Consider the following 17,741-nt stretch of genomic DNA (forward strand, 5'->3'; position numbering starts at 1 on the left):
CAAAAAAATATAACACTACCTATAAGTCACTGTCTTTAAAGTTGTAGCACTGAAAAAGGCTTTTACTTTTTGTTGAAGTGCATGGTGTGAAGAGGAAGCACATTTCCACCAGTTCTGGTAACAGAATACTTTGACAGAAAGGGAAGCGAGCACTTCAGATGCCTGCCCGACTGTCGAGAGCCCACCATGCAGCTCTGAGAGCGGCTGCAATGGAGAAGCATGACCTTCAAGAATTTCTCCCAAGAAGAAATGAGCACCTGGAACTTGTACAGCCGAGTGGCACTTGTTTAGAGTTTGAATGACTGCAAGATACCATGGCTGTATTACAAAGAATCCATTAACGCCAAACTTACTACAATCTACGCAACAAATCCTGTGATTGTTTATGGTCATGTCTATAAGCAACTGATACCATTTGGCCTTGTGGTTTAACTTGTTCCATGGGGAACTAAGAGCAGTTGAGATCGCCACAGGTCATGGCCTCGGCCCACCAGAGGACAATAACTGGATACATCTGATGGAAATAGTCTACAATGATACTAGACCTTCAGCAATTATTCTTCTACAATTTATCTTGCTTGATTCAAAGTACCACCACCTTTATGTTCTTGATTTAGTCTACTTCTTATCATCAGTGCAGCATTCCTCTGTGGGAAAGTGAATGATAGGGAATAACAACAAGCTAGCTTTTGCCAAAACTGAAGAGATACACAGAGAACTACATACTCTCCCTTACAAGCAAGGATAGTAAGTCAAAATTGTTAGGCCTCTTCCTGTTGGACACCGGAAGGGTTTAAATCGGATGCAATGTAAACTATCACGATTTCTTAATTCAAATCCCCATGTTTCAATATAAATGCAATCTCTGTGACTTTTCTGCTCTCCCCTATTTTTTCCTCCCCAAAATCTGTTGCATTTCACTGATGGTGCTTAGAAATGGGCACCATCAATAAAGCTTTTCGTCAGTTCTCACAAAATTCTAAGGCATATGCTCGTAGTTTTTTTCATTTTTCACTTCAGTGGGGATTTCTGTCTGAGCAGCAGCTTCAGGAATGGACCCATATTTTGAGAGAGATCTTGTGGAAACCTAATCAGCAAAAGGCAGTGAAAGCATCTACTATATTCCTTTTCTAGGAGTATTAAAAGCATGTTATGTCATCACTCATCAGAAAAATCACTCAAGAAAGTTACTTCCCCTTTCATCAGTTCATTTCCATATACAGGGAAACAGAAGTCACAAGGAGGATTTCCTCTTTCCCTCTTCTTGATAATTCTTATAGTCTAAAACAAACATTTTAAGGACACTTGGGTTTTGGGAGGGGATTGTTTGGTTGGTTGGTTTTTTTCCCCCCTTTTTTTTTTTCCTCCGCAGACTATCCTCTTTTGCACAATGTAGTAAACCTTACAGAATGCAGCTGTGGGGCCTGAGTTATGTAAATCCAGAAAGAATATAATTTCACTTAAAATCACAAGCCTTGTCATGTGGTGGTGTGAGAAGTTCCTTGCCTGACGCCATCTGAATATAGATATTCAGGCATCAGTTGGTGCTGAAGATATAATTGACTCCTAGCAACTTATTTGTCACTTCTACTGTCATTATCCTTCGCATAAAAAGTACTAAAAAAGGAAGAGGAGAACATTACCTTCACTGAATCTATATTCATACCTTCAACACTTTCTGAGACATCAAATCACTGTTGATCAGAGCCCTGGGAGCGAGGAATCTCTCCACGCCTGGGTTCATTTGGTGAGCTCCAGCAGTTCCTGCTACTTTACTCACCCTCTCTTGCAGGTGCCTCTTGCTGGAAATAACAACTAAATAGAGCAGCCTCTGCTTCCTCAGCAAAAGTGAAGAACCAGTGCTGCTAGCCTGCTCACAGCTGCAGACCCTCCTAGGTAAGCAGCAGACACACAGCAGGGTACAGCAGGGTACAGTAAGGTGATAGTTTCCTTGGCTAAAGTGTGGCTGTCAGACACCAGCCTCACCAAGAGGAATCTTCTGCTGCAAGACAGAGGAAACTCCCCTCTGACCTCTGGTTCTTGCAGCGCAGCATAGACGTCATCTCTTATATCCTTCAATACATATTTCCTTTAGGAACAAAAATTGTACATTCTTAAAATACTCATTGTACCTGATTGGGTAGTCAGCAGCACTGAGGTTAATGAAGAAATCCCATGGCCAATCATTCATCTCCATTAAGTCCCTCATGGTCTGCAGGTAGGTGGACAGAAGACTTGCTCCTCCCCAGATAGTTGCCATTCTCCAAGAAGTGACTCTCACATTTGGGTACTGGTTGGCAAACTGGAGCACTTGCCGATGCAAGTAATTGGATCGCTTTATAGGAGAAAAAAGTAATATATTCAAGTTACTCTGTCCAAAATTGTCCCTCCCTGCAGCCACTAACGACCAACTCTACTTCTTGACTCACTGAGTGTTATCATTGCTATGCGCTCACTTACTGTGGTGCACAACCTTCTTTCACTAAATGCTAATTTGGAAATGTACAGATAGCCCTGTTTAATTCTTTTTATTACAACTACAGTAATCACTGATCAGAGTAACTAGCTCTTATTTATCATTTGTCATCAGCAGATCCTGAAGGGCTTTCGTAAATGAGGCAACTGTTACTACCTCCCTTTCTCAGTGTGAAGAAAAGTAACTTGCCCAAGGCACCTCGGGTCAGGTCTCCATCCAGTGGGCCACCACTGTCCATCTGCATCAACTTATTAATTACTGTTAACTAAGTGTACAACAAACAGACATGGATAGATACTCATAGACATATAAGGAGAAACAAAGGCTGTTACATAGAGAAGAATGAAGGCTGTTACATAGAGAAGATAACAGAAAGGAAAAAAAAAAAAGAGGCTCCAAACATATAACACATGGAGAGACAAAAAGTGGTATTGCACTCTATGCAGCAGAGGTAAAGAGAAGAAGAAGATGAAAGATGGGTAGACTGACAGATGGCAAGACAGGCAATTTATAACCAGTGATATATTACCTTGTCAACATGAATGTAATAAAAATGGTCTTTATGGTAAATAGCCTTAAACATGCGTTGGAGCTGCCGAGAAGCTCTGCCATGAACAACCAAGACAAATGCGATCCTGACTGGGTTGGCTGGCATGTATTCTACGGAGTCCTCATCCCACTGTACATTGTTGTTGGCTTTTCCTGTTCGAAAACAAAACACAGGACATCTCTGAGTGTATCCGAAGGGCAGGGGTGCAGAGAGCAGTACACATTTCACCTTGTCGCTTTCTTCAAAAGCGGTTTCTAAGGAGAAACAAGAACTAGCAAGAGGTGCCAGCCTGTCATCAAGATTGTACCCCTCTCCTCTGTCACCGTGTGGGGTCATCACCCCACAGGCAGCAGCCATGATAGCCTTCCCCACACAGCCCTGCCTGTGTGCCTCAACCTGCATGAGGCTGCGTGAACATGGATAAGTACTCAAAAGACATCATAGAATACCAGGTTGGAAGGGACCTCAAGGATTGTCTGGGTCTAACCTTTCTTGGCAAAAGCAGGGCCTCGACAAGATAGCCCAGCACCCTGACCAGCTGAATCTTAAAAGTCCAATGTTGGGGAATCCACTACTTCCCTGGGGAAATTATTCCAATGGCAGATTGTTCTCACTGTGAAAAATTTTCATCTTGTGTCCAATCAGAATCTCCCCAGGAGTAACAGGAGTGAGCGGGGAGGGCTAAGGCAGGTACCTCAGGCAGATCTACTGCACTGGGTTGGGTGTGTTTTATAAGGCTGGCACGATTTGGGAGGGAACGATGCTTTCCTGGTGGAGCTGAAGGAATGTTTATGAATGGGATCAAGCTCTACCTGGGTATGCACATTTGCATCTTCAAAGGAATCACCTCAAAGTTTTTAAGCACTGTTCAAAGTATTCAAAAAATGCCAAGGCCAACTTCTCCCCTGCTCACCCTGAAATGAAACCCCCTGTTTATCAAAAGATGCTCATTCCTGTGATCAGCTCTGCTGAGAAGCTGGTGAAACTCTGCTACTTAACAACTGCTGAGGATTATCTCAACTGATCGCATTTATTTGTAACAGCAAATGTATCCTGGATCATTTAAATGGCAACCTCCATATCTTCACTTCTTCATGTAGATTGTAAGAGCTCTTACAATCCTATTTAAAATGTATGTTCATTTTTATTTTAACGGAGACATTTATTTTAATGGAGGAAACTTCAAGTTTCTCCTCCTTGGCAGAGCTTCCCTAGCACACTTGCTTTAAGTCAGAATCTGTTCCTTCCATCCTGGAGGTCCAGGAGTACTCAGTCTCTGCAATAAGGCTTTTTGCTGGACCATACAAGGGGCTAAAAGGCACCTATGTGCCTATCTAGGAATATACTTAGATACTGCACACTAAAGAGCCTACAAATTCCCAGATTCTCACTGTCCCACGTAGAAGAACCCTACCTCTCTGCAGCCCCACAGGGAACATCTATCTGTAGTAGTATTGCTCATAAATTAACACAACTTTAATGGTCCCAGTTGTATTCAGACCATCAGGAAACTTCTAGCCCCACAAATCACTCAACTTTAAATGGGACACCAACAACTTAAACAGTATTTCTTTAAAAAAAAACACCACTAACTCAGTAAGACTCGGATGAACAGCATTAAAAGATTAGAAAAAAGCTTGTATTTAATTTCTTCTATCATTTTCAGTCTGTTTATTATGGCCATTTGCCTATGCCCAGTTCTACTGTTTCCTACATAGCTGATGAGCGTGTGCTAGGCTTTCTGCACAGTGACAGGGACATAAAGGGACTGTGAAAGAAAGAAAACATGCTTGCAAGGAGAACTGACAGGGGAATGAAGGGCAATTGCAGTTGCTAAAACAACCCATTTTTCTTTTAAACTGTTTTGATTTCAAGCTGATGATGTCCCATCAATGGACTCAAATATTTTTAGTGGTTTTCAATTACATTTTTGGATACGTCTCTTCTGAAATTAGTGGCTTTCTGCAATGACATGTAGAAGGTGAGGGGAATTTAAAATAGCTATATTGTGGGTCTTTTATTTTAAACTAACTTGCTTTCAATACCCACATTATCATTTATCTAGCAATTACTGAAAACAAAATCCTCCTGAATTTTCATCTGAAATGCCACCTCACTTCATCATCTCTCTCTAATAAATTCCTGTAGTGACTTATTTTCCTCTCTGCTGTTTTCCTACTCTAACCTCTTTTTCCACATGCTCCTTTCTTCCTTCCTTCTCTCTTAGGTTTAGGTTTTTACAGTCCCATTTTCCACCTGCATACTATTATGGCTTCTTAATCTAATCCTATTTTTGGCTCCCTGGAATTTCACGAAGGTAAGAATGCTATATTTTTAACATCTGTCAGAATTTCTGCTACTTCTGCTCTATGCTGTTACTTCCTTGGTTTTAGCCCGTGGCTGATTAGCACCCTTTATTTTGCAGACTACTCCACTGCTAAAGAATCAGCCTGGTTTGCAAACAAGAAGAAATTAGCAGAAAACCTTCAATTGAGTATCTGCTTACTGAAAAATACGGTAGGATTTCAGAGCTGTATAAACCATGTGAAAATCTGAAATGCTCTAACCCTGAATTTCTATAAAAATTGTGCATACCGAAGTCTTGCACATCATGTTAATGCCTCCGTATCAGTGACCTGCCTCTCAAGTAGGTGTGCATCCCCTTCTGGATGTTAGGACAGAAGAGGCGTGAGATGACTCAATTTAATGTTGTACCATTCAGCAATGATAAAAATCTAAAAGGATTTTAAGGTAGTACTTGCATTTGACAGCTACCACAGTGCCATTGCTACATTGCCATTTGCCACGTGCACTGAAGCTCACTCAGGGTGCTAATTTGAGTTGCCTCCACCCTTGGTTCCTTCAGTCCAATAAAGAGCAGTTGCCTTTATCTCTCTGGCCCCAAACAGCCCTTGACATTTTTACCTCTGCTCATTTTTCTCCTTCTCACCCACCAGGTGCAGAGGAGTCACGGGCACCTGCCGCCTTCTGCAGCACTCCATACGCTCAGCCTTCACTAGCACTTGCCACCTCTCCACATGTCTTCTGCCTTCCCAAGAAAAATGAGTCAAGCCAACACAGGAGAATTCCCATCTGCTCCTCCAGCCCTGGTCGCCCGAGGCTATCTCAGCGGGACTGGAGCTGCAACTCATCTCACCTAGAAAGCTCCTCTGAGGGCATTGCCTGTCGAGTGAACTTGCCTACACATTTAGGGAACTTCTTTTTTCTAGGATAACTTAGATCAGTGTTTTATAAAATGTAATAAAAAGACCGCAATGTAAATACAAGGTACAACAAAAACTGTGAAGAATATTATGTTACAGTTATATCCTGGGAGCACAGCTCTAGCCTCAGAAATAGCTTTGCACATATGAGTGAGTGGGGAGCGTGAATGGAGTGTTCTCATTATGGCCATCTGGCACAGGTGAAATAGTAGCTCTGGCCTGGAAGCAGAAGGACTTGTCTTAAACTTCCTCAAAGTTCGCCACTTCATTACGCAATGGAAATGGTGAAGAGTGACTCCTCATGCTGCTTTGCTTCAGAGAAACTGCCACATGGAATCTCAACAGAAGTGGCCGTGCCCACCCAGCTCATAACAAACATTTCCTAGCCCTTGTACGGAAGCGCATTTATTTTGCTATCCTACACTGAAAACAAAACGTGGCATTTTGCTCTATGACCAAACGCCTTTCACAAAACTTATTGAGAAAGGCCAAAGTTGCTCTTCTGGCTTCCTGCTCGAAGCGTGACAGGACTGACATCAATGGGTGTTAGCAGGAAAACCTGTACCTGTTTTTGCAGGCAACAGGAAAATCTCAGTTCTAGCGAAATTTTAACTTGCACTTTCTACAGCCCAGAGAAATCAATACTAATAATTAAGAGTTTAATCCTCAACTATTGCAGTATTACTAAATGCCAGAATAATAAACATAGTGCAATCACTTTCATATTTGTTGTGGTGCCACATTATGCTCAATCATCCACCAATATAACTCAGAGCCAACCTGCTAATCTTTTACTTCTGTTGCCAATTAATGAGATCATCAGACTTCTCTAGCAGCACGAAGCAATCTTTTAATGAATTTTGTGAGCCATATTATTTTTTGTAAATCAATCCATCAACTTCTATTTCTCAGCTCAGTATTGTCCTGGCTGTTCAACAGAACGCCTCTGCACAGAGATGCCTGGATGCTGCTGACTTCATCTGAACACAGCTCTGTGTGCGTACTCTGCCTTGATAGCTTGAATCAATGGATAGAGGACATCAGAAGAGTTATCCCTGTGTAGTTCAGCACACTATTTACTGCTATTACATCCATAAATGCAATCAGAAGCCCTGTCATTATAGCAGGAGTACTAGCCATAATCACTCTGAAGAGGCAGAGCTCTGCAGTCCCTACTTAAACTCACAGGAGCAGCACCATTCCCTTCAGTGGGACCATTTCTGCAACAGCCAGCTGAGTGGTAGTTGCCAAACTCGGATTTCTACTATAAACTCCTTTTTTTCAATTGCTCACAACTCATAACAACACAGCAGGTTAAAAATTTCCAGGCTTGGCATTCATCTGAAAATGTTTTCATTTTGGTTAGAGCAAACCCAGTTTTTGCCTTGTTCAAATGGTGACAAAACTAAAAAAAAAAAAAAAAAAAAAAAAAAAAAAAAAAAGATTACTTCATCTAGAAACCAGAACTCTTGTGGAATTAAGGCCCAATGATCCCTTACAGCAAGCACCTCATTTGCCATCAGGCTTGAGAGGGATTGTTCTGTCTTCCCGCAGTACCCTGCAGCGAAGACACCTTGCACAGGCAAGGTAACTCCTGAAGCACAGCATGTGTTAATCATACTTAGATGAAAAAGCAATTTTTCCTACACTAGAACCTAGAAAACAACGTTTAGCAACATTAATCTCAATGTTGGGATGCCAATTTTCACCTGCAACCTAGGAAATCATAGAATCATAGAATGGTTAGAGTTGGAAGGGACTTTAAAGATCATTAAGTTCCAACCCTCCTGCCCTGGGCAGGGACACCTGCCACCAGACCAGGTGACTCCTCTATTTCCATAGTGGCCCTTGCAAACATCTTTAATGAAAGGAAAGATTTTAAGTGAGCGCTGATTTTTTATTTTATTAAAAATTATTACTACTTACGTGTAAAATGCCCACTGTTCCATTCACAGTGTAGAAGACCCCTCTGGCAAATAAAGGTATTCACCAAAATGTGGGGTGAGCAGCATGTGCAATTTTGGTGACTATGTATGCTAACAACCAACTGGCCACCCAGAGCTCTGTGTATCCCAGACGCGTCCTGCTCGCTGCCAGGCCATTGCCTGCTCTCCTCTGCCTCTAAGAAGCTGCACAAGCATCTCAGAGAGTGAGCACCTTTGCATGCCAGCTGAACTGAGCACATCCACCACCCAGGTCAAAGAGGGGCTGGGTTTCACCTCTGGATAAGCAAGCTGAGTCCCTGATGAAGACAATTAATATGACCGGTCATACATGTGGCTTCTTTTAGTGGGTTTTAAACAAAGTAAGAGAGGTGAAATCAGCTGAGAAGATCTTCTCTGCAAGTGTCCCCAGGGCACAGGGATTTGAGAGGGATGCTTATGGTTTACAGAATGAAATGTTGCTGGTCATGTTCAGTAGGTTTCCTTAAAATTGCTGTTACCCATACTTTTTTTATCTGTGAGTTAGCATTGAGCACTTCGGATAAAATTTCAGAAATCATGCTGCTATTGAAAACTGGATATTCAATTTTTTTGCAGTAATGTTTTATCTCAACAAACCCACTCTAGTATTTTTCATTCTCAGACTCTACCATGAATTACAGAAGCAATTTATGATCCTTTATAAGTTCATATGATCAAGTAATCCATAAGCAAAAATCAATGCAAGGTAGGCGGGAAGCAGTAAGACATAATTCACAAGTACTCAATGACTAGTCCATTTAACATTAAAGAGACAGATTTCAGTAATGTTCTTCCCATGCTGAGCAGAAGCCCTTGCTTGTAACAAAGGGGCTGCTGATGTGGGCATTTTGAGTGTGCTTTAATCATTTCAGAGAGCAACAGCATAAACTTAGGGCAGTCAGAGTAGAAGAGCCACTGCCTTCAGGAGATCACTGGAAGTTTCTCTGCAGTGAGTTTGTGAACTGATAAGCAGCTCTGCATCCCTGCAGAATTTCATATAAAAAAGGAAACTCCCTTTCATTGCATATTTGGGTTGAGTTCTGCTGCAACGCCTGTGCTGGAGAGATTTCTACCTTGCCTATGAACAGTAAAATAAAGTGCATGAAAGAAGGAAGGTAGGCAGAGATTGGGCACATGTAGAATGGTTTCATTTTGGAATTTGAAAGAAGACATTTCTATCTGAGCTGTTATCCTTCTGCTATAGCTATTCAACGCTTGTGCTGCATGCACCACTTCCCAGACTCACTCAAGAACCCACTGAGGCAGGTATCATCCATTAAGCAAATCCAGAAAGACACCCTATACCAGAAAGCTTTGTGGATGTTTTTCACATGAGACGAAGGATTCATTGTAAATGAAGAAATAAAAGAGAACAAAGACAAAAATCTTTTGTATCACAAAGTCCTTGAAAGCAGTTGGGATAACACAGAACTGTTCGAAATTAATCTCAGTACAGATCTTCAGGCTACATGTATGCATGCACATGCGTGTGCTGTGACAGCACATTTCTATCCACTAAATTTCAAACAAACCCAGGGAGCGTTTGGTTTGAAGCAGCCTGCCATATTTCAAACAAAAACTTTGTTCTGTCTTGCAGTCAGCCTTAAGTAGTTACTGAAACCATTTTTATGATTTGCAAATGACCGACTAATTATCAGATACCACTATATTGCACTTGGAACACACACTAAACTTAATTTACTATGATACTTATCTAGGCAGGCCAATAATCTCAGTAACAAGCTTGCTTTTCTGACTGTTCTAATTATGAAAATGGTTGCATTCCTGGGAGACAAATCTCAATTATTTGTAGTTTTGCAAGAGTGTGTTAGCCAAGCATTTTCTCCCTTTTCCCAATGACTCTCATGAATAAATAAATAACACTCAAAAGCAACAGTAAATTAATTAATGTTGAATTATAATATCCTAATAATAATATTTATCGTATCAATTAACAGCCAATTAGTGCACTATGATCAGTCATATCAGGGGCAATACAAAATGCTTTCTAAGTGAGCATTAGGTTATTTTTACTATATTCAGTGATATTACTGGACTTTAGAGAGATAATATAAAGCAGATCCAACAACAGACATAAATATTCCTTGCAAAGATTATTCACTCATCTTGCACCTTATACCTCAGTTTGACCTAACATTTGGGAAGTAACACTCTTGGGAACGACAAAAAAAGAGAAAGACCACTATTTACAGGTAACTGTACCATTTCAGCCCTACAAAAATGCTCTAATAAAAGACAGCTTTTACCAGTTTCACTCTCAGGACTAACCTACAGCCAATTCAGAGTGGGACCCCCAGCTCAGAGTCAAAACTTGTGGAGACCAACCAGCTAATCACAGAAACCAGGAGGAACCCTGAATGCACCAGTTCTGTGACAACACATTCAGGACAGAAGAAAAAAAAAAAGAAAAAAAAAAAATGTGTCCTGCCTTTTATGGTTTACACATAAGGCGTGAAGGTTATCGTAATGTGTGGAGCCACCCTCCTCTCCCAGCAGGCCCACTGCAGGGCGAGACACTTCATTCGGGTCTTGTGGCCCAAGAGCTGACTCCCACCCAGCAGAGTGAGTACTGCCAGCAAAACCTTGTGCTCATTAAGAGGGGAGAGGTTACAGAAAGAAATAAGTAGTGAAAGGGTTGAGATGAGGCATGTGTTTAGACATCTTACCCACCACTGATTGTTGCTAAGGATGCTCCTTTCAACAGTCCAAAACTGACAAGAACAGGAATCTGTCAGACGAGATAAGTCATCCCCACCGCTCCCAAGAAAACTGATGACACAAACCCAAGCTGAAGCATTTATAAAACTTCATCCACTATTTGCATTTTCTGGGCGCAGCTACAGCTACACCAACAGTACTCTGGCTTCTACAAAGCCATCACTGCAGCACTGGGAGGTACCCAGTTCCTCCGCCCAGCTTGTTGAGCTGGTGCATGCTACAGGCCACTGGCCACCAGCATGTGCTTGCCAGCAATCCCCCAACCAGGGCTGCTGGTGATTGAGCTGCCTGCAGTCCCCTACCCCACTGATCAGTGACAATGGCAAGATTCACACCGCCCAAGTGCAGCAACATAATTTAGGTGCCTAATCTAACACATCAACCTCCTCAAGCTGTCTGTGGAGACAGAAGGACTCTCCAGAGGCTCTTGAAGCAATGGCAATAGAGGCAGAATTGAACAGTGGCAACAAGGCTCCTTTATGCTGATAGACTCGGGTTTCTCCAAGGCAAAAGCAGTGGACCACATGTACATCAATCTCCTCCTGGCAGAGTACAGATGGTGCCTGGGGACATGGGTGATGGCAGCCCAGAGGTGCTCCCAGATCTTGCAGTTTGTCCTAAGGGAACCTAAATTAGACAATCAGCTACTGATTTAGGTGGCCTGAATTACGCATCAGAGGATGCCAGCCCTCTCGCTGCAGATGGATTCCACCCTAACTTGGACACCAATGACAGGTTCACCACCATTCATGCCAAAACCAACAATGGGCTTCGGAGTCAGCTCTTCTCTACACTGAAGCACTTCACTCCCTTCCCTGCTGGAGAAGCCTTCAGAATTCTTGTGCAGGACAAGAAGAAAACACAGAAAATATCCTTATTTCAGTTCAGACTCTCTCTTCTGCCTCAACTCATCAGCAAGTTTAATCCTCCAAGGAACAGAAATTTGAAAGCCAACCAGCTACTACAGAGAAACCAAGGCATACATTAAACAAGAAAGTAACTATATCAACATGACAAATACCAAGCATAACAGCAATAGTGCCCAAATCAAGGCTCATGCCTCAAATTCACATTTGAAACAGCCTTTGTTGATTCCAGCGCCTGTTTGTGTTTTGCAGTGTGTTTGGAGACTGGCACATCCATAACCTTTACTCCATCTCTTCCTGCCATGCTCACAGCTCAAAGAATCGATAAGGAGTGAAAACATAAGCAATTACACAGTTAAAATAAGTCTCTAGTTCACATAACCTCCCAGGAGATATTTGTGTACTGCTGAGACTACTAAGAAATGAATAGGTAGATAAAAGTGTGTTTGTTACCTGCCTGATCAATGTCTTCCCATTCTGTTTTACTGTGCTGTCATTTTTCAAGTCCTATGTAAAGTATCCTTTCCCCAGATATTCTTAAGAAATGAACAGTTAATCATTATAATCAGTTGGTGTAAGGCCAGGACCAAGTTCAAGTTAATTTATACCATATGAGGAGCTGGTCTGCTAACTCGAAATTAATCCTTCCTTTGAGATTCCCATTACACATCTCCTATTTTTTGAATGCAGAATTAGAAGGACAGTCTGCCTTTATTCTGTGCCCAAGATAATTACAAACATGATGTTGGAAACAGACCAAAAAAGTCAAGACTTTCACAGGTATTTTACATAGTTAGTTTGAAAAGGTCTAATTATTACCGAGAATAAAGAATGACACTAGCAAAAGCAAAAATAAACCCGCCAACCTTTGCCTTGTGTCTGTGTGTTGTAAGATGTAGAAGTCTAGCCTAGCTGCACTGCAAGTGAAATTAACAGGGATTTCACAACAGAGTCCAAAGAGAGAGAAAAGATAAATAGCACATGTCTGAGCAGATTCACTCCAAAGCTGTCAGGCTTTGCTTCCTCTGCATCCCTTTGAGTTAAGCTTTATGGATATTAAAAGCTGCAGGGCTGGGACACAGCTGAGCGCTTTTAAGAATCTCACACTGTGCCAATAAAATATGCGTAAGACATCAGATTCATGTATGTGTATGTACCATAAATATATGCCTTGTATGTGTATACACACACTGTATACAATGGTAGGCTAGTTAAAAAATAATTGGAATTGAAATATTTAAACTAAAACGCCACACCTAAAAAGCTACCTTCCCACAGAAACAAACACAGTTTCTGCATTCTGGGTACACGTTTTTCACCATTTGTGCTGACACATAACTATTTGTCAAATATCCCTTATGTCAAAGGATACCAGCAAGCAATGGTTTTCCCAAATGACCCAAAGCAGACCTCCTCCCAAGCAAGAGAGCTGTAGAAGTGCAGCCATCCCGTTTCTGCAGGCTTTCCCAGGTAGCACCTGTTATTTCTTGTTACTTCTGGTCAGCAACACCAGCACCATACAGGGACATTAGCTCCAGTGTCAGCAGATGCACTTCCAGCTCTGCAGATCACCAGGCTCAGCTCAGCTGGTACTCCCAGCAACACCAGGAAATTTCCAGCATCCCTGCTTAAAGCTCCCCAGCTTGTCACCCACTGTTTAAAGGCTCCTCAGGTGACAAAGTCCTTTTGATGAGCTGAAGTGGGAATCATTAGACAGGAATTAGAGCACTAAATACTTTTCAGAGATCCGCGCCTTCCCTTAATATTGGCATTCATCTGCACACTCATTTTTCTTTTCTCTGTATTATGTGCATTAAATGAGATAATTCTGTGCAATTTAAATTTCTAAAGAAATACATAATCTTACCTTGTCTACCTCATGCTCCCTACAGAAAGTACTTCTCATTTGCCCATCTGAACAGCAACATATGAATTATTTTATCATTAATCAGTTCTTGTACTTCAAGAAAGCTTGCTACCGTGTGTACTACTAAAGGATGAGCCTAAATAATGTTACTGAACACAGAAGAAAAAGAGGGCCAATCTTCTCTTAGTATATTACTTGTCAGTCAGAGGAATGCAACGTAATTATATTGTGACATTTCCAACAGCAAATATACTCTAATGTAAGCAATTAACACTGGTTTCTTTGGCAGAATTCAAAAGATTACTCATGCAGTAAGCTAAGTTATAATAACACTAATAATAGCATTGCACTATTTTAGCTAGATTTTAACATATATGGTCAGGTCAAAACAGGAGAAATAGATAAATGTTAAATCTTGCACAGGCCACCCTTACACTGCAAAATTGTTCATTAACATGGAAAATGTTCAGGAGGTAAATATGTGCATTTTAGCAAAAACTAAGTACTAGTGACAATAAATACTCTGGATCTAATTAAAATGGAGAATTTTAGTCTGTGCATTGAGTATTAAAACATGTCTCTCTTGCTGGAGATGGGAAAGGTAGGGCTGGGCTCTCCTTCTTGGCTGGTATGCTTTCCAGAAGCTGCTTCTGATCAACAGGGATTAGTAAAGATGGTTTAAGAAGAAAATCACCGAGCATTAATCCTCTAAACATTTCATAGCCAACATATCTTTAATACAATCCCTCTAATCCAATTAGGGTGCCTTGAAAATCATATCTTGAATTCCACGCTTCATTGTGATCGGTTCTGTGCGAGTGAAACATCCATTTACAAGACAGCTGCTAATTGCCTTCTCCGCTTTCCAGCCCGCTCTCCACTGCGAGGAAACCCAAACCCTGCCCTGTACCAGGCTGACTCCAGTCCCGCAACGTGCACTAGCGCCAAACACTGCGCCCCAACATGTTAGTCAGAGGGAGCGTTCCCAGCAAGTTCAAAAGCAAGCTTGTCACACAGAAGAGAGATTTTAGATATTAAAATCTCTTTCCTTCATAAACATATATAATTAAATATGATCGAGAAGTTGAAGACATAACTTTAACTCCCCACTTCCCACATGAATAACAGTTACTTAGAAACATCACTAATAAGAGTAAGTGCACTACAGCCTTAGCAGGGGGGTATGGCTGGTGGCCTTTTAACATTCACCCATTTGAACCAATAGGGAAAGCAGTTCCTAATACAATGTTTTCGCAAGCAAGGAACAAATTACTACTCATTAACTGAGCTTAAGTTTTTAAATGTTCTCATGAAAATTATTTGGATTGGTTTTCATAAGGAAATATATTCACACTTAAATTTATAGGCAAAGAATAGAAAGAAACAGCATAATCTTGTTGCTAAAATAAAGGATTTTGACTCTATTATTCCATCATGGTATAAAAAGATCCCATTAACATACCACTAGAGGAAAACAAAGGAAAATCAAATTGCTGGCAATGGAAAATTGTTCAACAAAAGCAAAAGAAAGTGATTTTTCTGTATTTCACTAGACATCTCAGTTTTCTTGTTAAAAAACCCAATGTGCAGAAAATGTAATTTTATTGACTAAATAAGTTACTGGCTGCTGTTAAAAGCATCTGGGGAGAATCTGTATGTGAAATACATTCTTGCACTAAGACCATAATTTATAAACCAGAGTTATAAATTTCTCTCAGATTTTAACAAGGCCATGATGCCCTTGGATGTCAAGGAGCTGCTTAACTTGTAGTAACTTGTAGAAGAGTCCGCTCCATACCACAAAAGATGAATATCTGTGCAATATTTAAAATAAAAAAATTAATGCTAACCTTTTACAGACAACAATATTAATGGATATTATTTCTAAAGTTATTTTAGCTCTGCTCCTCAGAGTCTGTCTTCCTATTCTGCAACTCTGCACGTCATGCTAGCAATCAGAGGCAGTAAATTTGGCACCGGGCACTTGACATTTCCTGCAGTTGGGACTGATCCTGCCTTTCCAATGCAGTCGCTGGCAAGGTTTTGCAAGGACCTTGGCTTCAGGGAGGCTCTGCATGTGTGCAGCTTATCCCACACCACTGAATTTGGGGAGGCTGGCAGAAGTGAGCATGATGTATTAGCGTGGATCTCTAGGAATAACTTAGCTGCATGGCATACTATGAGACAGGGCACATGTCCAAGTAGTTATGCATTTTAATTAGGTGAAGCCAGTGCTAAAAAATACTTTGAAGCTCTAGATGTAATTCAGTAGCACTGGCTTCCAATATAATTGGGTTTTTTTCCTGCCACCTGCTCACTCATACACAAGCTATTTGACTACCCCTATCACAAGGGGATACTTAAAAAAAAAAAAGGAGGAAAAAAAAAGCTTGCGTCCAGATGTAATTCAATTCTTCCTCCTCTAAAAAGATGGAGCCCCAAACTAAACAAATTCATTCACAACTTGGCTTTTACGGCACGGTACGACATAAAAACCATCAACTGGCAGCAAAACTGCTAAGCAAAACTAATTTAGGAGATGAAAAAGTGTGAAACACAAGAAACATCTCACAGATTGTAAAATGACATGTTTATTTAAAAAAGAGACCAGGGAGAACAAGAAATATTGGCAGTAACAACTGAAAGACTCCCTGGCTGTCAGCTGGTTAAAGTTTGCTATTAACTGCATACTCCTGGACTGAAGAGTAAAGTGCTCCGCAGCCCTCAGACACCAAGCACCTGAGTGACAGCAACCAAACCAGCACACAGGGCGATTTAAACCAGTCCTTCTCAAAAAATAAAAAAAATAGTTCCATACTTCACTATCTGCATGGGTAGGATCAGTAAGGATCATAATGCTAGCACCTCAAGTACAGAAAGGTAGAAAATTGCAGCACTGGAGAATCAGGAGAACTGTTGCTAAGGATAGATACTACTTTTTAAGGCAAGGAGTTAGTTAATGAGCAGTAGAAATATAACTCTTTTCAGTTCATCTGCTGAATTCATTTCAGTCCATCTCCTGCTATGCAGCAGGAGTCACCCATCTGAAATCAATGGAGAATTGACAGTGTAAAATTAGTATCAAAAGAGAATTAACATGTCTGAACCAAATTCTGCTCAGTTTGCTCATGTTCCAGCTCTGAACAATTCTTGATTTATATAAATGCAATTAACTTTGGGCTTCCTTAACAATCCTTCACTCTAGCTAAAAAAATCAAATACCACTGAGCTGCAATTTCCTTCCAATATAATTTCTTTTCCAATATCTTTATCTTGACATTAAAAGAATGATGAAAAAACTCTTCATATTAGTTCCCCAGACAGCATTGCTAGAAGGCGAACTGTTTATCCATACACACCACTCACTCTCTCCCTTTCCACTCAGACTGACAGGACAGAACCCAACACCTGGCCCCCACTAAAACCAAGTCATTTTTGAGGCTCCTTCTAGCTCGGTAACACCTCCCTCTGGAAAACTGCTTTCTACCGATCTGAGCGTCTGGGTCCAGCCACACTCACTTGAAGTGCTGGAAGACCATAGATCTGGTTAATACTGTCAAAAATACGTGCCAAAGTAGCCTGTTGAGCATCAGTAGAAGAGTTTCCAGTAGTATAAAACTTATTTTTTCCCCAAAGTCATGATTCCTTAGCAGATTCTGCCCATGTCTCCTTTTACAACTCAACTGGTTTTGCTGTAACCTTGCTTTAAAACATGTAGTTGAATTGTCTTCATATTTAATCAGTTTGAGTATTTATTTCTAGAGTCAGAAAAAAGTCTTTTTTTTCCACATAATAGAATCATAGAATATCTAGAGTTGGAAGGGACCTACAAGGATCAGCAAGTCCAACTCCCTGCTTCTTGCAGGACTACCTAAAACTAAACCATACGACTAGAGCATCAACCAGATGCCAACACGCATTTACTACTGCCTGCCCAGGGACTGCGCAACGTTACCGTTTATTGAAAACACTGCATCTAATTCTAAAAGTTAAGAAGAAAGCATTATGTTTTCTATCAAAGACAGGTTACTGTTTAACTATTCTAGTTCATTCAT

The 17,741-nt window shown here is 40.9% G+C and overlaps 1 protein-coding gene across 2 annotated transcripts in view; it reads right to left on the reverse strand.

The window, feature by feature from the left end:
- Window positions 1–17,741, reverse strand: part of XYLT1 (xylosyltransferase 1) — a 192,498-nt gene that overhangs the window by 58,849 nt on the left and 115,908 nt on the right. For both annotated transcript variants that reach the window (XM_074158428.1, XM_074158425.1), the window contains 2 exons: window positions 3,006–3,178; window positions 2,133–2,335 (listed from right to left, as the gene is read on the reverse strand). In XM_074158428.1, the coding sequence (XP_074014529.1) occupies window positions 2,133–2,335; window positions 3,006–3,178 (376 nt within the window). The remainder of the gene's footprint in view (window positions 1–2,132; window positions 2,336–3,005; window positions 3,179–17,741) is intronic.

Source organism: Numenius arquata, chromosome 14 (genome assembly GCF_964106895.1).
Source record: "Numenius arquata chromosome 14, bNumArq3.hap1.1, whole genome shotgun sequence".
NCBI classification, from domain to species: domain Eukaryota; kingdom Metazoa; phylum Chordata; class Aves; order Charadriiformes; family Scolopacidae; genus Numenius; species Numenius arquata.